Source organism: Cupressus sempervirens, chromosome 3 (genome assembly GCF_028749045.1).
Source record: "Cupressus sempervirens isolate cs-2001-9-10 chromosome 3, ASM2874904v1, whole genome shotgun sequence".
Lineage (NCBI taxonomy): Eukaryota > Viridiplantae > Streptophyta > Pinopsida > Cupressales > Cupressaceae > Cupressus > Cupressus sempervirens.
Window position 1 is genome coordinate 514868762 of NC_143120.1, and position 25609 is coordinate 514894370.

A 25609-nucleotide genomic window follows, 5' to 3' on the forward strand; every position below is an offset into this window, starting at 1 on the left:
TTACATTTTTAGAGGTACATTCACTTCTAAATGAGCACTTGAGGTTGATGGCAGAGCAAGAAACCAAATCAAGAATATGATTCCCAACAAAATTGATGAATCGGACTGCCTATTCCTAAAAGAGGAAATCTCATAAAAGGAAATCAAAGAAGCGATAACTTCTCTCAACAATGACAAAACTACAGGCAAAGATGGTGTCTCCATAGAATTTTACAAAGCCAATATTGATTGGATCAGTCAGGATCTGTGTAGTTTATACAAAGAAGCAATCAGCGAAAGATCATTGGGAAAGAATATTAATAAAGGTATTATTAAACTGATACCTAAAGATGGGGAAAAGACTACCAATAAAGATTGGAGACCTATCACTCTCCTTGATGTCTCCTACAAAATTTTAGGCAAATTAGTGTCTTAAACTAAAAGGATTGAAAATATCCTTCCCAATTTCATTAATAGTGTCCAAATGGATTTCATTAAAAGTGTTCGTGATATATAGCTACAGGAGTTACCTTTTACCTTTGATGGTTGTCTCTATAACATTGTTCTAATTATGCTTTGTTCATGAGGCGATCTGATGATATATACTCACTCAAATGTTTATTTTTTTCTCTGATATTTAGCAGCTTTTATTCTTTGATCGTGAATGTGTGTCTAAGACTATGAAGAGTCTGTCATTCATAGATGGACGGTCAAGAAGTATGAACTCTCTCTTATTTGCAGATGAACAATCCAAGAAATATGGAAAGTCACAGCAGTTAGGCTATGTGTCAGCTGTCATATCTATGTTGCATACATCTTTTGAAACATGAAGAGGTTATTCACACATATGTATTGGTGGTTGTCAAAAGTTCTGCTCCATTAGGTCTTCATTCTGTGATGTTCATTTATATTCAGCTTAGTTCACATTTAGTTGATTGGATGATTATTGTTCATGTTCTTTCTATGATTATCGTAGGTGTTTCTGATAGACATTATTGTGTGTAGCATATTTTTGTCATTATCAGTGTATTCTGGTTGAAGTCATTAATATTGCAGAATCACTAATTGGGAAGCGAATGTTCTGTATTTTTTAAGCGTCTACAATCTCACAGAAAAAATTATTATTATTTCAGTTTGTGAGCTAATGTAACCCCAATGTCGTTAAAGAATAATTCAGAATTTGACACAAAACAAATGTTTCAAAATGCCATAACTCTTCATTAAAAAAATTTGCAACTCTACTATGCCTCTACAATGAAAATAAACACCTACTTATTACAAATCCAAAAATTACCATATTTGGCAGATTTTTGAGAAAAATAAAAATTTCCATTTTTGGTAATTTTTAAAACTCATCCTATGAATCCCGGATTTTCCCAGGAAAAGCCCCCAACTAAGGCAAGACAAATTGCCAACTAATCAACGAAATCAAAGATATGATTTCGGATTTATTACGAAAACAAATTTCTAAAAAAATTGGAAAAAAACACTAAAAGCCAATTTCAGAGGTCAAGATGAGTTTTCAAGCTCCCAAAAAAATATCAAAACGGCCACCTATTGAGTTGAGCTCCATCGGCAATCCAAATAACTCCTTCTAGTGCAACTACCTGTAAAATTTCAGCCAAAACTCATATCTAAGTCAACAGCCTTGACCCTCGGATGCCCCTGCATCATTCTCCTCTACTTGAAAAGAATGAAGCTACTGCAAGTTCCGGTCCTCAAACTGCTTCCTTTTAGGCTCATCCAGCTTCTCCAACTCCCATTTGGTAATCCAAGTGCTATCTTTCGATGCCAACCCCTCCCACTGCACAAGATATCTATTGTAGTCACCCTGACGAGTCTAAACAATCTTCTTGTCTAGAATCTGTGCAACCTTTTCTCTCTTTTTGATGGGTATGGTGTGTGTCCAATCTACCTCATCCTCTTTTTTAACAGAGGTATCATCACCATGGAAAGTATACAAATCAAAAATATTAAACGCATGAGATATATCAAGACCACTTGGGAGCTCTACCTCATACGCATTATCATTAATCTTCTTCAAAATCTTGCAGGGACCAATTTTCTTATATTTCAATTTATGATAAGTCCCAGTAGGAAAGCTCTCCTTTCTGAGGTAAACCATCACTAGATCCCCTTCATTAAAAACTTGATACCTTCAAGTAGCATCTGTAGAAGCTTTGTACCACTCATTGTTGTCCTGCAACTTTTGTCTTACATTTTCTTGCAACTGGTGGAGCTGCTCTGCAAAGGCTTCCCCATCATCACTGACTCTATCACCCAAAGGAAGCTACACCAAATCGAGAACACCTTGAGGGTTATGTCCATAAACAACCTGAAATGGTGACTTACCAATTGACCTGTTCACTGAACTGTTATAAGCATATTCTGCATGAGGCAATGCCAAATCCCATTTTTGGGCTTCTCTCCAACAATACATCGCAACAAATTACCCAAACTACGATTGACAACTTCTATTTGTCCATCTGTTTGTGGATGGTAAGCACTACTGAACTGTAATTTTGTTCCCATTTTCTTCCATAACGTTTGCCAAAAATGACTCAAGAACTTGGTATCTCGATCAGAGGTGATTGTTTTTGGAACCCCATGCAATCTGACTATCTTAGAAAAGAATAACTCAGTCACCCTAGTAGCATCACTAGTTTTCTTACAAGCAATGAAATGAACCATTTTGGAGAATCTGTCCACAACTACAAAAATAGAGTCATTACCTCGTTGTGTATGTGGAAATCCCAATACAAAATCCATACTCAAATTTATCCACGGTCTAACTGGTACAGGTAATGGCATGTATAATTCAGTGTTCTAGGAGTGCCCTTTGGCTACTTGACAAACTCGACACCTCTCCACAAACCTGGTGATATCTGGCTTCATCTTTGGCCAATAGTACTTATCTGCCACCAAAGCTATTGTTTTATCCTTCTTGAAATGCCCAGCCATACCACTACTATGAAATTCTTGAATAATATTTTCTCGCATTGAGCCTATAGGAACACATAGCTGATTTCTCTTGAATAAGTAACCATCTTGCATTAGATAATCACCTTGAATAGTGTCTGCATGTCCAGGTATTGGATTCTTCAATTGATCAACAACTTCCCAAAAGTCATAATCAGACTCATACAAGTTTTTGATTGCATCAAAGCCAACCACCTCTGTTTCCATGATATTCAGAAGAACAACTCGCCTGCTTAAGGCATCTGCAACTTGATTTTGTTTCCCTGATTTATGCTTTAGAACAAAGGTATACCCTTGTAGGAAAGAGACCCACTTTGCATGTCTAGTGTTCAATTTCTTTTGTGTGTTCAAATATTTCAGAGCAATATGGTCTGTAAACAACACAAATTCTTTGGGTACTAGATAATGCTTCCAGTGCCTCAAAGCTTGCACAATTGCATAGAATTCTATATCATATGTAGAATATTTCTTCCGCACATCATTCAATTTTTCACTAAAAAAGGCAATGGGTTTACCTTCTTGGCTAAGTACAGCACTAATGCCCACATGTGAGGCATCACAGTCCACTTGAAACACTTTGTCAAAATCTAGTAGTGCTAGTATTGGAGCTTTAGTGACCTTCTTCTTTAGGTATTGGAAACTATCTTCAGCCTCTTTGGCCCATGAGAACTCTCGAGCCTTAGTGCAATCTGTCACAGGTGCTACAATGCTGCTAAAATTACAAATGAATTTTCTCTAGAAAGTAGCCAAGCCATGGAAACTTCTCACTTCGATGATACTACGTGGACTAGGCCATTCAAGAATGGCTCGAACTTTCTCTGGATCCATCTTGACACCATCTACAGAAATGACAAATTCTAGAAAAACCAAGCTTTCTCGCATGAACCTACACTTCTTTAAATTAGCATAGAGCTTTTCTCTCCTCAATACCCCCAATATTATCCTCAAGTGTTGCAGATGTTCTTCCCTCCCCTTACTAAAAATCAGTATATCATCAAAATAAACTACTACAAACTTACCAATGTAAGAACGCAACACAGTGTTCATGAGTCTCGTAAAAGTACTAGGTGCATTGGATAAATCAAAAGGCATAACCTTCCATTCATACAAACCATCCCTAGTTTTGAAAGTTTTTTTCCACTCAACCCCCTCTCGAATGCGGATCTGATGGTACCCACTTTGTAGATCAATGTTAGAGAAATACTTCGCTCCAGCAAGAACATCCAACATGTCATCCAAATGTGGGATAGGAAAACAATACCTGATGGTTATCCTATTGATGGCTCGACTGTCCGTGCACATCCTCCACGTTCCATCTTTCTATGGAGTTAATAATGTTGGGACGGCATAGGGGCTCATGCTTTCTTGTACTAAGCCCTTTTGTATTAGCTCAATCACCTATCTGTCCAGTTCTGCATGTTGTGTCGGACTCATTCTATATGTTGCTTGATTGGGGAGACTTGCTTCTGGAATAAGATCAATATGATGTTGGATATCTCGTTTTGGGGGAAGTCCAACAGGTAGCTCCTCTGGAATGACATTTGAATATTCTTCCAACACTACAACTGCTTCTGGTGGTATAGCCAAGTCTTCTTCTTTCTCCTTTTGTACTACCAATGCATAACAACACCCTATCACTTTCATTTCCTTGACAAGTTCCTTTTCAGACAGCATACTTTCAGTTTTTCCATCACCCTTGAGAAGTAATAAGACTACCTTAGATCCATCCTTCCAGAAGGTGTAAGTATTATTTTCCCCATTATGAATAACCTTTATGTCATACTGCCAGGGACAACCCAAGAGGACATGGCATGCATCTATTGGAATCACATCACACCATAGCTCATCTTTGTAGACCTTCCCTATGGAAAATTTAACAAGGCATCTCTTGTCTACTGTGACTTCACTTCCCTTTTTAAACCATGTAATCCGATAAGGACGAGGGTGCTTCTCACATTGAAGATTTAGTTTATCTACCATTTCTTTAGAAACCATATTCTCACAACTACCTCCATCAACAATTACTTGACATATCTTTCCCCCTGAGGTGCGCCTTGTTTGAAATATGTTGGTCCTGAGCCATGAATCATCAATGGCTAGAATAATCATTGTCCTTCTCATCATGAGACTTTCTCCCATATCTGGAGATACTTCTTGTTCAGGTTCATTGTCAGCCTGGGCTAGGTTCACTTTGGATGGCCCTCCTTGATTTCTATCTTGCATGTTGAAATTGGAACACTCAAAAGCCCTGTGGCCTTCTTCTCCGCACCTAAAACAAGTGAAAGGCCTTCTCTAGTTTTCCCAGCCTCTTCCGCTTCCGTAGCCTCAACCTCGTTGAAACCCCCTTCCTCTTTCTTGATTCGGAGGATCCTGCCTAGCATCTATAATTTTTTCAAAGCCTTGAAAACTCTCTCCCCGGCCATTATTAAAACCTTCCCGAAATGGAGTTGATGTACCCCTTCGACCACCTCTATTCCTCTGGTCATATTGCCTATTCTACTTTTCTTCAACCTTCAGAGCTAATTAGTAGGCTTCCTCCATACTATTAACATGATGCATGCTCAGTTCATCTTGAATAGAGAATTTCAAGCCATTAACATATATAGCAGCCATCTGCTCATTATTTTCTTGATGTTCTATGTGCATGGATAGCATGTAGAACTCATTTGTATAGTCTTGCACTAAAGACAAGTTTTGCTTCAAATTCTGGAATCTACAAAAGAGGGTTTGTGAATAATCCATGGGTAAGAATTTTTCTCTCAGCTTTTTCTCCATCTTGAGCCATGTCTTAATCTTCTCCTTGCCATTTCTATCATGTTCCTTTTGGAGGTGATCCCACCATATCATTGCATGTCCTTTTAGCTTTGTGCATGCAAACTTCATCTTCTTTTCTTCTGTCATGGGCTTCCATTAAAAAAAGATTCCCATCTCATTCAGCCAGTCTATTAGTTCTTCCAGCTTAAGACTACCAACATAATCTAAAACATCAATTTTTATTGCTTCACTCCTTCCTTCTAAAGCCCTGAGAACTCTATCTTCGTAGCTCATTTCCCCCAATCTCTCATCTTCATTTTCTCCCTCTTCATTAGTATCATTTCCTCTTTGTATTTCTTGATTAGCTGACTGCTCATTGAGTCGGTCAATCTCGCTTTGCATATCTAGTACCAATCTTTGCATCGACATGATGCCTCCTCTTCCTCTTCCTCTTCCTCTCCCAGCCATCTTACTACTCTGATACCAAATGATGCAACCCCAATGTCGTTAAAGAATAATTCAAAATTTGACACAAAACAAATGTTTCAGAATGCCATAACTCTTCATTAAAAACTTCTGCAACTCTACTCTACCTCTACAGTGAAAATAAACACCTAGTTATTACAAATCCAAAAATTACCATATTTGGCAAATTTTTTGGGAAAAACATAATTTTCCATTTTTGGTAATTTTTAGAACTCATCCTATGAATCCCGATTTTTCCTAAGAAAAGCCCCCAACTAAGGTAAGACGAATTGTCAACTAATCAACGAAATCAAAGATACGATTTCGGATTTATTACAAAAATAAAATTCTAAAAAAATTGGAAAAAAACACGAAAAGCCAATTTCAGAGGTCAAGATGAGTTTTTAAGCTCTCGAAAAAATGTCGAAACGGTCACCTATCGAGCTAAGCTCGATTAGCAATCCAAATAACTTCTTCTAGTGCAATTACCTGTAAAATTTCAGCCAAAACCCACATCTAAGTCAAAAGTTATGACTACCAAAAGTAAATCTCGACCAAAACCCACATCTGAGTCAACAGCCTTGACCCTTGGATGCCCCTACATCATGAGCATTGTATTCAGACTCTATAATTAATTTAATGAAGGAGTATTTTGGTGAGGCTGAATTTTTACCCTCAGGTTGAGATAAACAGAAGACTTACTCAAGCGTCCCTTGAAAAAGTCAATCAGGCAAGGCTGCCCTGCTCCCTTGCCCATGATCTATTTGTGATTGCTGCAGATGCATTACACTACTCAAAAGAAGGTAGAATCTCCTAAAGTTGAAGACATCACTCTCCCTAATGGGAAAGACCTGTTAGTATTCTATTTGGTGATGACAGGGAATATTGATAATCTAGGGCACAAATTGGATCTGTTCTGCCTTGCATCTAGATACAAAATATCTAAGGTAAAATGCAATATTTTGAGTTTGGATGAAGCCTCTCCCAACTGGTGGGTCAAAGTTGACTCCCAGTGGGGATGATCCTCTAAAAAAGTTAGATATTTTGGCATCCCCTTTGTGGTCTATCCCAACTTGAAACGCATGTGAAAATTCTTATGGTATGATGGTGAAGGCAAGAAAAAGTAGCATTCAACTAGATGGAAATGGTGCTGCATGGACAAAAGCATGTGAGGTCTTCGACTAAAAGATCTCAGATTACAAGGCATCGCATTGTTGTTAAATGGATAGTGAAGGGTGCTGCATGGACAAAAACATGGGAGGTCTTGGACAAAAATATCTCACTTTACAAGGTATTCCACTGGTAGTCGATAGATAGTCAAGGCCCTAGAGGGCAATGAACCATGGAAAATGTTGATTCAAAACAACACTGCACTTGCTACTCCTAAGAATGCTGAGCAATGGAAAAACCTCTCTCAGTGACATCCTTATCAGCAAGAATGACTTTGCTCCCACTGGTTCTAACATGTTTCACAGTTTTTAGAAAGCATGGGAGCTAGGCAAGGGCAGGGTTACCAACTATAGCTTCTTAATGGACAGATCTAAAGTCTTTGGTTGTAGATTTGTATGGTGGAATGTGAAGCATAAAGGGAAACCTCTTGCAATTTTACAATGATTTTTCGCTAAGAGATGATCTGGGATTGGCATCAAATGCTTCAAGGATATCAGCAAATGGACTCTTATTGATTTGACTACATTGAGTACAAAATTCAGCATTCCTCAATCAAATTGGACATATTCTACTCTTAGCGAGGCCTGCCAAATGCTCAACACCCCAGTCTCTAGTGTAGGGGAGGCTGAGCAGTTCCTGGATTTAAATGGTGTGATGACTCTTTGTTGTGCAGAATTAAGGCTAAGGATTTTTACAGGACCTTGGCTAATAACCATTCTATCTTTGATCATATTAATGGTTGCTGGAATCTTAAACGTGATAATATGTTTTATCAAAAGCAGATTCAATTTCTTTGGTCATATATTATAGAGCCTAAAAAGGCTTGCTTCAAGTGGTTACTTATCTTACAGAAACTTCCATTCAAACAACATTCATCTGATTCTATCTATTGTACAGGAAAACAGAGCATATTAGACATATTTATTGATTGATAATATGTCAGAAATGTGGAAGATGTTTTGAAATGGATTTGTTAGTTGGAATCTGAATGATTGTGATAGAATATCTAAAATTATCTTTGGTTATCTCAATAATCTGGGAAAAAATCATTATATTTTTTGGTCATTACGTAGTACTAAATTCTTATGGCATTTAAGGAAGGCAATGAATGAAGAGGTGTTTAATGGATGAAGAAGAATGCTTACTGAGTCACATAAGAGACTCCCCTTTTTCAACATCATTTTGTAGGTCACTGTCACAATGGAGATCTCAAAAGCAAAGTTCTGCAACTTCCTTGGAGATAAAATCACGACTGTTGACAGGAAGGAGATACGTTATGGACACAGATGGGCATACAACATGGAGACGAATCCCACATTCCATAAGCAGCTATTTGAATTGCGTAACAAGGTCAAGGTCAATGAGCTAGAAGCTGAGAAAGTAGACACAAGCAAGAAGGAAAAGAAGAAACATGTTCCAAAATTCTACTTCAACGTGATAGAGGCACAGATATTGAAGCAGTCAACTCAAATAAGGATCTATCTTGGGTGTCTCTCCCACTAGGACAGCTCAAGTGGGACAAGTTTGATGAAAGCAGGAAAGTGAAAAGAGTCTATGTTATGTCTTTTTGATATCCTCGTCATTGTGTAAATCTGTTGTGAACTTGTAACTTTTTGTATTTCCCATATCTGCTGATTTTGCACTTGTAATCAGCTAGTTGAAGATATAGACGCTGATCTGAAAACTATTACAGGATTTATTTTGTAATGTGATTCAGATTATTCAATTTTTAAAATAAAAAAAGATAAATAATCATTTAATTTATCTAGTAAATATTTATTAGAGTTAAATCTCTCTATTTTTGTTCCTCTCTCTTCCAGAGATTTACTTCTATTTCTAATGGTCACTCTTCTTCTATGTTTCCATATTCTCTCTCTGTTCAATATGGAAATTTTCTCTCTCTTCAGGATGTTTCTATCTCTCTTTGTTTATTATAAAAACATTCTTGTGTATACTTGTATATATAGATCATTTATGATCTTTGTTTAATAACACATTCATTATTTCACCATAATAATATTTCAAACATAAACCACTAGAAAAAAGATAAATGACAATTTTAAAAATATTTTTAAAAGATGGCATTTTCAAAATTATTGTGGACTATAGAGTTATTGTTCAAAAAATTAATGTTTATGATGATTGGCTAAAACTGCTTAAGTAATAAAAGAAACGGCATCCAATGGATGCATTATTGTTTCTACCTTTAACAGCAAGTAGAAAGATATCCCAGTGATTTCTGTCTAGAAAACACCTATCATGATTTCAAACCTTAAAAAGATAAAAGTCATTGCCATGTGAGAAAAAGATAAGATAATTAATGTCTGACAAGAGACCACAATGAGGATTTAAGGGACTGCCAAAGTACAACAGAAGAAACCAGCTAACAGCAGGAGCACCAAATGGCGTCTGGGGAAAAGAAAAACAAAGAGAAAGAAGAGACCGGAGCAGCAGCTATTTGGTAGACTGATCTACCAAATAACTACATTGATGGGGAAAAAATTGTGATGGATGCCACACTTGCCTCTTGCTCCACTTTAAAATCTTAATTCTGAAAGTCTGAATCACAATAATGGTGATGTTAAATACAAATCTTTCAAAAACCTCCAAATCGGAATCAAGAACGAAACACTTTGACTGCCCTTTGGATTACACCTCAAAAAATTACAAAAATACTAGTGGCAAAGATTTATTGCACCAGTCTCATACAATGTCATTATAAAGCTCTTGTCACCGTGGGAAGCCTCACAACAGTGATGAAAATGTTAAGGCTCCAATTTGTGGAAAAAGATGTCGAGATCCTTCCTCTTGTGTCCAAAATTGTTCCTAGATGATGGTTTAAGATAGTGGCCGTGCTGATTGTGATATATGATATATCCAAAGAATTCAACACAGATGACATTATGAGGAAGGCTACTGAAAAAAGAGTGGCAATATAAAAACGGTTCCCTGAATTTGTTCATCATGAGAAATTTGGCATTGAGACAGATGGGAAAGTCAATGCTAATGACCAGGATGTATTGGCTTATATTGAGGATATGTCAGCTGTTAGGAGCTAACAATCATTAGCGTCCAAAAATTTTAGTTGAAAAGGAATTAAATTGGTCTTCTGCAAGAATTAGTGAATTGAGAGAAAATCTGTGAAGAAAAGAAAATTTTGATAAGCGGGCAACAGTTATAACTTATAGTTATTATCACTGATGTAATGTGTGTGTGTACGTGTGTGTACGTGTGTGCGTGGGCACATGTGCGTGCGCGTGTGCAGGTGCAGGTGCAGATGCGTGTGTGTGTGTGTGTGTGTGTGAGTGTGCGTGTATGAGTGTGCGTGTGTGTGGGAGTGTGTGAGTGTGCGCGTGTGCATGTGTGTAGCTGCAGTTTGAGTTCTTAAACTTGAATGGATTTCAATCATATTTAATTCCATACCATGGTTCTTATGGCAACTGCACTGTGCCTGTTACTTTCACAAGGTTGTCCCTGTAGAAACCACCAATAACCATACACCAGCTATGTCATATTGGACACATCCAAGAAATGCTGGAAACTATCAAAGTGATGTCTTTGCATCTTGGATTTGTACAAATAGACCAATTTGTCACAGCTGTTCAGATTGCACTAAGTACTTTACTCATATTCTTAGCCAGCAAATTTAGATCTTCTTAAACTTGTACAGTTATATTTGTTCCAATGGTGAAGGCTACTAGAAAGTAATACAGCAAGTGGTGATCTTCCAAAAACATTGGAGAAATTTGCTATGCTAGCTCTGCAGACAAGCAATGCACTACAGGACTGTATGCTCAAAAGACCCAGGAAATCAAAGATGATATACATACAACTGGCTGTAATCAAGATGGATATGACATACTGGAAAGAACAAACGATCTGAAAAAGACAACTCTGCAAGTTTATGCTGCATTAGCTTCATGTCAAGTTTTTAAGTTGGATGGACTTGTTCTCCTTGGAAGTGTTCAAGCACCATTGCCACTCAGTTAGCTGAAACATTTGTAGAATTTGGATGTCAGACATAGTAGCCTGCTGCTGTTACAATGCTGGAGGAAAATTCAGACCTTTATGAATTTATTTCATAAATTAAGTCACTTTATTTTTATAATTTGATTCATAAGTTATAACCCAAAGTGACTTTTCCCTTAATATTAATTTATAGGTTGAAAATAATATTATTTATTTTTCCATCATTTAATAATTGACAATGCCAACCTCTCATCCCTTATATTTCCGAAGTAGCCTACCAGGATGAAAGAATAGGCAAATCAACACCTGAATGATCACTGAGGAGAAGGGGACATTGAAGTTTCTAGCAGAGTTTGATATACTCCTTGACTTTGGAAATTATTATACCAAATCACGAGTGGCCAAGAATAGACTTTTCAACGTGTTAATTTATGGACTAAATTTCAGAATACAGACAATATTCAATCCGCTAGTGGATAGTTCCTAGTAATATAGCTCAGTACATTGTTAGCATCCCTTATGTTCTGTTCTGAACAGATTTTTTAATATCAAAGCCTGTAAATGATTTTGAATAATAGGGCATGACAGGATAAACAGACTATAATTTCAACTGGGTGAGCAGTGGATTCCCTATCATAAAAACAGTTTACCGAATCATTTTAAGTCTTCCACTGGTGAAAGAGAACATAACTTTTGGATGTGTGGAAAGAGATGCTCCAATGGAATGACATGGCTTCATTTTTATCTATGTTATTTTCTCCATGTCACTTTTTTATGGGATGGCTTGACATTTGTGGAACAGGTGGGAATGTCTGATGTCCCAGATCATCCTGGGGACGGCAAGCAGTCCCCTTTATTCTTTTGGAACATCCCTGCAGTTTTTTGCAATATGGGGACACCCTAGGGCCGCCCCCAAGGCATCCCACATTACTCAAACGTTTTGGAAATGGGGGGCACCCCAAAAAATGTTGAGGATGTATCCTTGCGTTTCCTTGACTTTAATAATCAGAGTGATCTCTACACCATAACTTTTCACTGTGTGGATTTTGAAAAGATGCTCAAGGTTTGAAAATGACATGTTTAAGATCCTAAAGTTGTCTCTCCTAAATCCAATTGTTATCTTTAGTTGCAAAGGAAAATTTGATTATTCACATTCTGGGCTACCATTTCTGCTTGCTATGTACTTAATTATACATATATGACATATAAGTAAATTGCCAATAAAATAAATAAGTCAATTGCTATACCACAATTTACTGCAGCCAAAGTTTACTTCTAGAGTCTCATAGCTTGGGGAAATTTTCCTGGATTTTCACAAGTATCTTAGTTAGTCCCCTAAATGACATATCAATTACATTTGAATCCACATTTTCCTCTTTTAGATCAGCCAAAAACAAGTAATTCAAAGGCTTGTGATTATATCAGTAAACTCCTGTTTTCAGTTTTCTCTGCCCTGTCAGAATCCTTGCTAAAAATGCCTTGAAATCCTCTTAGAGTATGTGAGTCAACATTTTGTAGCATTACAGATATCAAAGTAGCTTCAAAGGACAATAAGGGTGACTTGGAATTGCGGAAAAATAACTTTCCTGACACTTCAACTAATGTGGAGCATCTCCCTTTATTTCTCTGCCCAAGTTCTGATTGTAGTTGCTAATTTTGACTGTTTTATTTCCTGCTGTTTCCATTTGTAACAGGCAGTTTGGCTGCCTACTTTGGCTTTGTGTAGTAGTTTGGCATGTAGGTGCCTGTGCTTTCTGGCTAACCATTTTGAACTAAAAGATATTTGTTTTTTGTTCTAAAAAGGTAGCAATGGATTTGCAAATGGCAGAGACAAAGACTGCTAGCTGGAGATGTTGTTTTTGAATAAATAGCTGGAGATGTTAACTCTGTTTGATGATCTACTTTTTGTTCATGAATCAAGTAAATATTTGAAGATACCTATTTTGTTTAGGGTATCCATTTTCTAAGTTTATTCTTTACTTTTCTGTTCCTGGCTTTTTTTAATATTGTTTTCTGCAGAGAAACCTATAGTTCTGGTTTTTGAGCTACGTAATTAACAGCACTGAATAAGATAAAAGCTTAAGTCAAAGCAAACACCTAGAATATAAGAGGAAGACAATTAACTACACATGTATACAGTAAAGATTTACATTTTAGCTCTTACAGACACACTGCAATCTGCCAGATGAAGTTAATATATGTAGGGTCTGTTGCCTCAACACTATAAGTGTAATCAAGATTAAATGAAAGGAAATAAACGAATAGATCAACCACATTGCAAAGCAAGAAAAGATCCTAGAGTTTTAATGATGCCCACCTCTACCTTTGAAATGGACAATGACAAATTAATATGAACATAAGGAACTAATCATTTGCGTAAAAATCAGTCCAACGACATGGAGCATACATTATGCTTCCTCATTTGTTCTATGTTGTCAGCAATAGTAGATCCAACAGTTCCAACAAAACCTACCGAAGCACAACTACAGATCGTCTCTTCTATATAAAGAAGAATATCAGGCAAAACCCTTGGAGGATATTTTCCACTTGTACTAACTCTTTTGAGAAATTGTTGGGGAGCTCCTGATCTAAATCCGTATTCTCTAGTAATAAGCTTTCTAGCAGTGTTTACAACAAAGTCGTCCTTTTCATTCAAGACATGCAATTTATAGGATCTTGAATCTGCAGCCAGGTCTCCCAAATATGTTTCTGTCCAGTTTGTTTCTGGGAGGTCTGTCATAAGAAAAATATCCACTGCTTTGTGCTTTCCCTGGAGCTGATTTTGTACATTTTTCAGCCTTCCCTTCAATGCAGAAAAAGAAGTTTGCCAATGATTCTTGAACTGGCCATCCAGCAATCTGAGTTGAGCACAAAGAAAAGGCTCCTTTATCTTTTCTCTGGCAAACTTTTTCCCAGCATTTATGATCTCTGGGGCAAATGGAAGAAACTCAATCTTCTCTAGCAAAGAGGCTATCCGTTCATCTTTAGGAGCCTTATGGATGTCAATATATAGCTCTGAGCCTTTGTAAGGAGCAGTGAAGAGGGTTCCAAAAAGAAGAACAGTGGCATGATATGCATTTGATCCATGCCCTAGAGCTTTATCTATGTTTCGACGCTTTCTAATATAATCAATTTTCTTCTTTATCCTTAAGTTGTCATCAGGCTGAAATGAGTCCATTATGTTATCAAACTCCTCTTGGTATGTCCACACTGTTGTTCTGCAATCCTCTTCCACTCCATACACACAATGCGGTGCATTCTTTATGAGACCTGACAATAGCTCCCCACATTTTTTATAACTGCCCCAGGCTTGAATAGCTTCAGCTAAGCTATGGCATAGACTTCCAGAGCATGCTGACCTTATATCTAGGCCACACCAAAGTGAAACAAATATGCGAAAATCAATTACCTTCACCAGAGATGAAGATATTACCCCGGACAAATCAATGATATCTACCATAGAAACATACCTGCAAAGAATTGGAAGTAAACCCCTACCATCAGCAAAGAAACTGGGTAAAGAAGTAGTTTAACTAAAGCTCGAAAAAGGAAATTACTATTCTGAATTATTGTAGAAATGGGTGTAAGAAGAAATTATGTATAGAAAATGTGATTTGTGTTTTTGAAAGTTAGTGGAAATGAGTAGCGATTCACAAGAACCCATCTATCATGAGAATGAATGAAACACTTAATTAACACTCGTTGCATCTAATTACCCATCTATCATGAGAATGAAGAAACACTTAACACTTGTTGCATCTGATTATTATATATAATGGGAATTATGTATTGGAAAAGGGATTCATAACGCTAAGAGTTAGTGGAGATGACTGTAAGAGGTAACCATATATTCTCAAAAGAAGTGAAAACTGGTGTAAATGGAATTCCTTATTATCAAAAGAAATGGAAATGGGTATGGAAGGGACTGCGATAATCTGAAAGCAAATGGAGATGGGTGCTAAAACTAACCAAAATGGAACTGAAAACAAGTTATTGCATTCACAAACGGGTATCCTTAAATAGAGTGAGACATTAAATGAAAGGCTATCCAATGAAAGGGGATATTTTCAAATCAAAGAATTTGAAAAATATATATACCAAGGGGATTGTAGTGGATACATACCTATAATTTTGAATTAGAGAGTTGATGTGATCCCACACAGAACTCCGAAGTTCGTGAGCAGGTTTAACTCTGAATTTTGGGCAGCTTCCTAAGGCCACAGCATGATGATCCATGATGGGGGGGATGATGAGGGTTCTGTTCAATATTCCAGCAATCAGCAGAGCATTTTTGAACTCTGAAACCTGGTTGCTGAAGCCACTGTGAGGTGCAAACCACATGTACTTCTCGTCCTTGGGAAGCCACCTCAATGAGCCCGGCCTATGCTTGTACTTGGCGGTGCATTGAGGGAGTTCCCCTGCTATAAATGCTGCTGAACTTGTTGATCTTAATGTAAGTATAGAATAATATGTTAAGAAGGAGACGAAAAGGAGCAGAGATAGAGAAAGGATTGTACTTGTATTGATTTTACAAACTTTGTTTCTGCCGCTATTTTTCTTCCATTTATCCATTTTTTTTCATCTCCGTGATCTTCGTCGACAGTACCCACAAGATCTCACACCAAAATTGCTCATATCGTCCGTGATCTGAGACCCCAGAATTTGAACATCTTATTGAGGCATCTGAATCTTAAATATGGAATGCATCAGAAACTTATTCTATAGAATGCATTTGAAACTAAGTGGCTTACAAAATCGACGCCTGCAGAAAGAACGGCAACGATTCATTAGGTTTTCTGTAATTGCAATGGTCCCCGAATTTAATAGCATCTATTGTTAAAACTTTTGAAAACACTCGAAGCGTATTGCACTCGATTAAAGTGTACTTCATCTTATTAGAATAATTATGTTTTTCTATTATTTAAGTTTTTCATTCTTTTGTAAAATAATTTAATTCTACAATTTACTTGTTTTTCAATTACAATTTTTAATTATTATTTAAACTTTTGTATTAAGATTATATTTAGAGTGTTGTATTGTTATTGCTAATGATATCATTCTATTTCTCTTTTATGATTATTCATTCTCAAGATTGATTGTGCTATCTATATCTTTTTGTAGATTAGACATATAGTGAAGGATCGATCTAAATTATTCATGTAATTTCATATATGAAACTTAATTTTGAAAGGATGAGAATGGCAATAAATCGATCAATTTTTTCTAGGATGAGTTTTGCAAAGTTGCTTGAGTCAGTCTTGTCCTATTGTCAAAATATTGTGTATCTACCTCTATCATTCTGCATTTACTATGGGATTCTTTAGGATGTTTAATGGTTCCGACTAGCTTTAGCTCAGTAATTGGTACTAGTGTTGGAGCTACTAAAGCCTTGGCTTTGAATCTGTTTGATATGGATCTGCAAGTTTGAGTGCCCAACTTCGGCGCCAGAAGAAAATTGTTGACAATTACATTGTCAAGGGTGTTTGGATCAAATCTTGTTTCTAGTGGCTTTGGATTGTTGCTCTGGCATCTAAAGAATTTTTCTTGGCTCTGAAAGCCATACACACCTCAATTGGGATCAAATTGATCAAGGAGGGCCAAGTTGTTCTCTTTGAACTACCTAACATCCTCCAAGCTTTTGTTTGGCACTATGAGTAGGTGTTCATCGCGTAGGGAAATTCTCCTAATAGAGATCAAGCCCTAAAAGATTGTCTTGTTGTTGTCACTTCTCGGCTTGCTCTTGAACATAGGGCTTTCTATGAGAAGATGCTCACTCTTTAGGACCTTAAAGAAGCTGCATTTTCTATAGCAGGTGACAAAGCTCTGAGATGTGATGGCTTCCCATGTGAATCTTACAAAGCTTTATGGGACTCTGTTGACCCTGACCTTCACAAGGTTTATCTTAAGGCTTTTCATTCTCAATCCTTGGGATAGATTATCATTAGAGGTAATATTAAATTTATCCCTAAGGCATGAGATCCTTAGCATATTTGTGATTGGAGACTCATAACTTTGCTTAATGTCTCCTATAAGATCATTGCCAAGGCTTTTGCCCTTAAGATTTGTCATATCCTTCCTTTACTAATTCAACCTAAGCAAACTAAATTTATCAAGTCTCAAAATATTCTGGATATTGTAATTGCAGTTTGGGAAGGCATGGAATGAGCCAAGAAACCCAAACAATTTACTCTCTTTCTTAAGATTGATTTGTGTTAGAGCCTATGATTGCATTTAGTGGCCTTTCATTTTAGCCATGCTTCAAGCTCTTGGCTTTGGTCCCAGCTTTATTCAGTTAGTTTAGATGTTCTGTGGGGATGCCTTTACTTGCATTACCATTAATGGTTTGCCTATCTCAATATTTTGGCATTTTCAAGTCAATCAACAAGGTTGTCCCTTAGCTCCTACCTTGTATGTTCTTATAGTCAAAGGGTTTGGATACTTGCTAATTTTATCTTTCTCAGTAATGTCAAAGGAATTCCCTACCTGAGTCACGTGTTCATCTTGTCAATGCGCATTTTGTAGATGAATATTTCCTCATGCTCATTAAAGATAATCTTAAAGTGGCTCTTTAGTGTATGGACACCTTTTGTCTCGCTTCTATGTTGACTATTCAGTGGTACAAAACTCTTTGATGTTGGCAATCCTTCATTCCAACCCCACCATGGCTTATACAAATTGGGTGGGAATGAATCCAACATGGGGAATATTTTTGCTTCTTAAGCATTCCCTGTACCTTCCAAGTTTCTACAGTGGACCCTTGGAATGCAGTCCTTGCAAAATTTGAAAAAATGCTTGAATATTGGATTGACAAGCCTCTCTCTTTGGCTAGTAAATTTTAGATTTGTTCCAAAGTTCTTGATGTTACTCATGTCTAGTACTCTTCATGTTGGGATCCTTATAAAGCTCTTTATAGATTTTCTCTAGGCTTTCACAAAGTTGACTAAAAATTATGCTACCTCCCTAAGGACTCTAGAGGTTTTAGCCTCTTGTCTACCCAAAAGCAAGGTCTAGCATTATGTGCCAAGTGGGTCATTCGAGCCTTAACTAGTAATGAGGCTTGGAAAATCCTCCTTTGTCATAGTTTGTCTTCAAGCTTTTTGGTGAATAGACCTTCTTGGGAGGGTATTAGCTTTCAAACCCTTCTTGTTATGAAAGAGCCAATTCAAATCCAAGGTACTTTCTTCATCAAAATTATTTGGAGAGTTTGGGAGATGGTCAAGCCTTAGACTTTGTGGGTTCATGATAGCTTTTAAGACTAGTGCATTTGGGGGTCATTTTCGACAACAAGCTAATTTGGCTTGTCCAATTTTATTTTATTTTTAAATTTGATCTCGACAATGTTGAAATTTTGACAACAGTTAAGTTTAGTGTCACAATTTCAATGAAAGTTAAGTTTGGCATCTAAATTTTGAAGTTGTCAGGGATATTAAAAAAAAAGTGAAACTCCATTTATTCGTGTGGCAAAGTGCGAGCGGGAGGCTTCAGGAGTGACCAATTAAGAGTTTTTCAATGCCATCAAGGTAAGGTTGATGGATTAATTTTCATTCTCCTCATCCTCTTCTATTTGGAACTTGCTTTCAAGGTAAGGGTTCATTCTCATCCTCTTTTGTTTGCAACTTGCTTAATTTCAAGGTAAGGGTTCAAGGTAATTTTGTTTGCAACTTGCTTAATTCTAGGGCAAGGGTTCAAGGTAATTTTCACTTTTTCCATCAATTACAGCGACTCTGACATCGTTCAAATTACCCTCTACACATCATTCACGCTCAAAGCACAAAGCATAAAAAGCAGTTCAGGCAACAAATTTATCTACAAATTAAGCCCAGGAAATAGGAAAACATTTTTACAAAGGACATAGAATACCTCATTTGAATTACATTCACATTCTTACCTTCTTTTGTCAGAGCAATAGAGCTAGTATGATAACCCCCTTAGAAGATCTCGCCTAATTTCTCGATTGGATTCTACAAAGACCTAATCGTCTAAGATTTTTAAGTTAAGCAGGATTGTGAAATTGTGGAGTGTAGAAACTAAATATGAAAAGCATGTTTACTAAACCAAAAAAGTGCCCTTGACTGTGATAATAAAATGGGTCTATGCCTTCATGGTATAAAACAAAGCCATATTGTTTGCATAAGACTCTCATCGATTGCCATGTAATGTTAGTATTGCCACTAGTTCCCATGACTTTGTTACTTTGGCGAAGACCAGAATGTTAGAAAATAGAAAGAATTAAAAATGCAAATCAAGAATAGAATAATCAAATAAAGAACAATACCGAATGAGAAAAGATGATAAATCTAGGATACAAGACCTCAAAAACGTTTGAAATGCCAAAGCTTGAAACGAAGAATCTAAAACCAATAAAATGTCTTATGCACAACCCTCTAAAAGGTGAGAAAATGATCAATGATTAATGTTATTATCCATATGAACAAAAATATCATATTTGTATCCACTAAAAAATTCAGTTGCTTTTTTAAAAATGTACCTAAATATTTCACTTCATAAATTTTCGTTTGAAAGTAAAGTTAGTCAAATGAGGTGATAAAATTGCATATGCAATTGTATGTATGTATGTGTATATGTGTATATATATGTATGTATGTATATATGTATATATGTATATATGTATATATGTATGTATGTATGTATATGTTATGGTGGGATGAAGACCGAATCAACAAGACTAAGGAAAAAGCAAAAATCCACAAGTTTCAATGTAATGAAATGACCTTTAAAGCGTCCAACACCTATATGATTGTCCAAGACCTATATTATGATCCAAGGTGGTTTGAATGGTCTTAAAATATCATCTATAAGGTGATTCAACTAGTTCTTCCCTTCCACAAACTCACTGTGGTCATAAACTAGAAAATGCACAAGATAGGCCTAGTAGCCTTGCCAATTAGGTCTCCAGTAAGCTTCTAAAATGCATAACTGTTAAGACTTCCAAAACACTAAGAAAACATATAACATTTTTAGATACCCTTTATTGAATACTTCAACATGTCAAAAAGGATAGATAGGGTTACTTTGGAAAAAAAAAACTATGTTTTAACGCTTGATCAACAATTTAGGCCTCCCAGATGATGGATTTGCAAAGCAACTACGAGTGAAACTTACCCCCAAACTTCAAGATTCTCTACAATATCATTAATTGAGTTGAATTAAAGGAATTTGTATTTATGGACCCTGCAGGTGCAAAAGCCCCAATTTGTGTTAAAAAACCCTTATAAACTAGGGCTTTCTCAATCTATACTTCCCCAACACTTTCTTCAACAACTAATGGATGGAACACCTTGCCCTTAACATATGTAGATACAATCCAACATAAAATTAGCCACCCCTTAAGGCCAATGTGCTACTGTTGTAGCATACCCAACAATTTCAATGTAAAATTCCTTAAATTAGTTATGGTGATCACCAAAATACTTCATTCCCTCCTTCACAAATGCATGTAGAATAGTTAGTTGTTATAATACATATTGGAAACAAGTCATTCCATGAGACTCAAGAACTTTTATTCATGGAATGACTATTTCATAATCGAGTCATCAAAACTACCTACACACTAGAGAGTATTATGATAGTCAACAAAATATGAATTGAAACACTTCTGGAAACCTTCAATCAAAGCATGAAAGTGGAAGATTAGATCATAGGTTAATGTTCTTGTTTCATTCAAGATTAACTTGTCTTCAAAGATAACCAAAACAATGAACAAAACTTATAAATCTTGCAAAAATAGAGGTTTTCTTATTAAATTTGTGTGTAGTTTGTATCTAATCTCTACAATGTAATCACACCCTATTAGCACGTCCAATAGTTTGACTATTGAAACTTGAGACTCAGATGTTGAAGGAACAATACAGATAGGTGGGAGTTTTTAAAATACCAACCAAGAATGTCTTCCCCGTCCTCATACCCTTCTACTCACCAACCATCAAGAGTTTTCACTATGGGAATCGGGAGATGTTCATTATTTTCATTCAAACTCTAACTACAAGGTAGGGTAAACAACATGCTTAATAAAATCCAAAACTAAAACCACTTTCTCCTATTCAACAAAAACAAGTTATTGTATTCATCAATCATTGAAACTCAACTTTTTAAAAACATAACAATAATTGATTTTCACTCTGCAAATAGATTTTAGAAAGATTTAATCTGACTGTGCATGATTTTCCCACCAAAAGGATTGTTATTTCATTCCAAATCCATACAATACTATTCCAACCCCAGACTAGGTTGAAGATAATCAATTTATAGGTCACAACTCTTGACCTTACAACTTCATCCTTCCACGTTCTATCAAAATAATGTTCTAACTATTAGACTTCCAAATTACAAGAAAAATTGCAAAAAGTTGCATGACAACTTTTATTGCAATTTTTGCATTTTTTAAAACTTTTACACAAACTTCAAATAAAAGACTCCACATGCCTTCAAAACTATACCATAATATGCAAAAAGATTATAAAACACAAAAAAGGAGATTTTTGGTGAATTGACAATGTTTGATCAATCATTGACCAACCTTTGACTTGCCTATAACCTTATTACAACATGTAAACAACTTGCCTAAATGCATGTTTGAGATTGCCTAAACTATCTTGTGTCAACTTGGACACTTATTGACCTTCTATACTATCCTACCTAGTGTTTGACCACCTTATTTAGGACCTAGGGCCCTTGCACCAAGATCTAGGATTTCGTTGTTGTGCCCTTTTGATCGATGTATATGTATGTATATATGCACATGTATATATGTGTGTGTGTGTGTGTGTGTGCGTGTGTGCGTGTGTGTGTGCGTGCGTGCGTGCGTGCGTGCGTGCGTGCGTGCGTGCGTGCGTGCGTGCGTGCGTGTGTGTGTGTGTGTGTGTGTGTGTGTGTGTGTGTGTGTGTGTGTGTGTGTGTAAACAATAAAATTCACTCAATAGGTAGCATGGCCACAAGCTTTCAAACATAACTATATAAGGAATTAGTTAGGATGTATATAGGTTAATTGGTCTAGTTTTTTATTAGCTAGGTTAATTACAAATTTTTATAGAACTATCATTAGATTAGGTACAATAAAATGAACAATTAGTTGTTCCCAGCTAGCATTAACTTGCTTGGTCTTTTTAGACCCATTGATTATTGTCACAAGCTGTTAAACATAACTACATAAGGAGTGAGTTAGGACATATATAGGTTAACCTTACATTAACTGTAAACTACAACAAAAAGGTTGCACTAGGGTATTACGGGATTGTAATTATAGAAAACCACATGATTCACCCGAGTGGGTGTATGATGGTGAAGAGATGTATTAGGTGAGTAAAGCTCACTAGTGGTTATAAGAATACAGCTACATCAAAACAATTAGAAATCAAAAATACATGTTTGTTAGAGTGAGTGGTTCAAGGGTCTTGATCCCATGTATGCAGGTATATAGACAACCCGGTAGGAGGAGTATGCCTCTAGTGTGCAGACACCTTGGACATAGTTAGGTAGCATGGATCATCACAATGTGGTACACACTTTCTCCCTTACCTTGTGGATGTAATAGTTCAAAAGCTTTCTACCAAGTTGAATGAAGTCTAGAATCAATGCTAATGCTATATTGTTCAAAATCAATGCCAATATTTATATTGTATAATTCATTTGATTATTTTAGATGCCATTTGTACTAAAGAGATAGTAATATAAATAATTTTATTATTATCGACTATATACAAGATACTACTAATGCTTGTGTGTTTATATTTGTTGTAATTTATAGCTTGAATATTTGCTTGTGAAGAAAGTCCACGCCTAACAATATGAACCCATAACAAAATAAGGCAACAATTGCTAGATTGTGGTCTCAATTCAAAAGAAATGATGATGGAAAATGTTTTTTGTCTTTGCAAAAAATGCAAGGGTTTAAAGAATCGAAGATTTCTAATCACATCGGCTCAAAGACATTGTAGGCAACATGATCACATTGAAGGGGGAAAGGATTTTCGTCCTTTGGTAAATGTGGATTTTGAACTGGTGGAACATGGAGGTGTCATTATCAAAGTAGAAGGTAATACTCCCATGGGAGAAGATGATCCTGAGGTAGAGAACACAATTGAAGATGTTGGTATTCGTGTAACTGATAATGTGCCAGAGAACAGGATTAAAGAAGATTTTACTGGCGCAACTAATGAAGATGATGAAGACGATGATAGACATGCATCTAATGATGATGATGAAGAGAACCTTGATATACCTATAATTGAAAAGGCATACAAGCTCTTGTACCAAGGCTCCCAAACAACACTTCTCTCTACTGTATTGTTGCTAGTAAACTTCAAGGTTATGAATAGTATATCTAATGTAGCAATCTCACGTATGCTAAGGTATAGTGTCATTTTTGTCATCTTCTATGTTAGCATACCATTAATATTCTTTATATTAATAACAATATTTTTCCATAGGTTGATAGCTAAGTGTTTGTTACCACCATCAAACATTCTACCTCGCTCTTACCAAGAATTATCGACCATTATGAAAGATATTGGAATGGAGTATCAAACAATACATGCATGTCCCAATGATCATATTATATATCATAAACAACATGAATTTGCAATAGAATGCCCTGATTTTTATATTAGTAGATATCGATCAAATAAAATAATAAAAAAGGTGCCTCACAAGATTCTTCAATATATTCCCATTATTTCACGTTTGTAACAATTATTTAGGTGTACTAGCTTGGCAACAATTTATGGATTGCCATACATGCAATATAAGTCAAGATGACATCATATGAATGCTTGTGGAAGGTTCTGCATTTAAGGACATAGAAGATAGGTGGCTTGTATTTAAAAAAGAACCTCATAATCTGAAGCTTTCTTTGGCAGCAAACGGTTTCAATCCATTGGAGAGATGAGATTAGTTTACTCGGTCTAGCCTATTTTTGTTATTAACAATAACACTCCTCCTTGGATGTCTGTAGAGAGGGAGCACATAATGTTTGCAATGATTGTACCAGATATTTTTCCATTTAATAGTCATCTAAATTAATTTATAAACATAATATCAAAATGACCGTGATAATTATGTTTTGTTTATGTTCATTCAACTAGGTAAGTACCAAGTGAAAGATATGAATGTATATATTAAGCCTTGACTGATGAGTAATTGGAGTTATGGAATGGGGTCACTATGTATAACATCTCTAGACCAATTGGTGAAAGGCATTTCCAATTCTGTACAATGCTTGTATGGACAATATATGATGCCCCTGGACTAACACATTTTTGTGGTATGTAAAACTATTAATGCATATTTTTTGTTGTATGTTTAAGTTGTGTGTGATAATTGTAAATATGAGTCTTATAGTACACATATCATCCAATTATACACGAACTTGTAGTTTTTCAAATAAAGGAAAAATTTGCATGTCTGATTTGTGGTCCAAAGATGAAATCTCGCCATTCAAAAAGTTTAGGAAAGCAGGTGATCGATGAGCATAGACACTTTCTCCACAAAAATCATAAATATCAAATTGTCAAAAAATATATTTTCAATGGGAAAAAAGAGACAACATCAAAGCCACAAAGAATGACACCTCACATGTGGAAGTTGGAATACAATAGAATGAATCATCGAGGTAATGTCATTCCATCTGATGCAGGTTTCGAATGAAATTTAAATTTGGATATTGTCTTGTGTTTAGTAATGATATAATTGATGTTTGTGAAGGTCGTCACGACATTGATGAGCAAATTCCAAAAGGACTTAAAAGCTACCATAGACAATTTAGTAGGTTGTTGTACTATGAGCACCTCCCAATTGTGCATTTCTTTGATGCTATGCATATTGGAAAGAATGTAGTAGAGACGCTATGGAAAATATTGGATGGAAGGTGTGACAAAAAAATTGGTCAAAATTTGCAATGATATTGATGAATGCAATCATGCATTGAAGTTTTTTGTTGAATCAAATAGCAATCAAAACCATATCAATGCAAGTGTCATTCATTGGTTATTAATGCAACAATAAAATGATGCCATATATTAAGCCATAAAAAAAACTAAATTTCCCACAAGATTTGCAACAAACATAAGCAGTCTCATATCAAAGAAAGGTGATTTTGGGTTAGGGTTGAAAATGCATGATTGGCATACCTTTGTCAAGGTAAGTCATTTTGTGATATTGCTACTAGGAAACAACTATGTGACTTCGAGTCAAACTCGTTGACCCATGTTTCATGAGTAGTGATTCAACATGAATCCATCTTTCATGAGAATAAATGGAACACTTAGCACTCATTGGA

General features: G+C 36.0%; 1 protein-coding gene across 4 annotated transcripts; it reads right to left on the reverse strand.

Annotated features, from left to right (window-relative positions):
* Window positions 1-13661: 13661 nt before the first annotated feature.
* Window positions 13662-16202, reverse strand: LOC149567432 (O-fucosyltransferase 30-like). Of its 4 annotated transcripts, none has more exons than XM_089820620.1 (3): window positions 16068-16202; window positions 15440-15963; window positions 13662-14786 (listed from the first exon to the last, which is right to left on the reverse strand). In XM_089820620.1, exons 2-3 carry the CDS (start codon window positions 15886-15888, stop codon window positions 13700-13702), a joined length of 1536 nt encoding a protein of 511 aa, XP_089676746.1. In that variant the 5' UTR covers window positions 15889-15963; window positions 16068-16202; the 3' UTR covers window positions 13662-13699. The 4 variants fall into 4 exon arrangements, with proteins under 4 accessions (XP_089676746.1, XP_089676747.1, XP_089676748.1 ...); XM_089820621.1 differs by having other exon boundaries at window positions 15440-15749; window positions 15834-16082; XM_089820622.1 differs by lacking the exon at window positions 16068-16202 and having other exon boundaries at window positions 15440-15746; window positions 15834-16039.
* Window positions 16203-25609: the final 9407 nt, after the last annotated feature.

What these genes read in the sequence shown, in the direction of transcription:
- LOC149567432 (XM_089820620.1), bottom strand. Translation starts at nt 15,888, where the DNA reads ATGGATAAATGGAAGAAAAATAGCGGCAGAAACAAAGTTTGTAAAATC. An exon ending in TCTCTAATTCAAAATTATAG is followed by an intron (nt 14,787 to 15,439) that starts GTATGTATCCAC and finishes AATTCTTTGCAG; the next exon opens with GTATGTTTCTATGGTAGATA.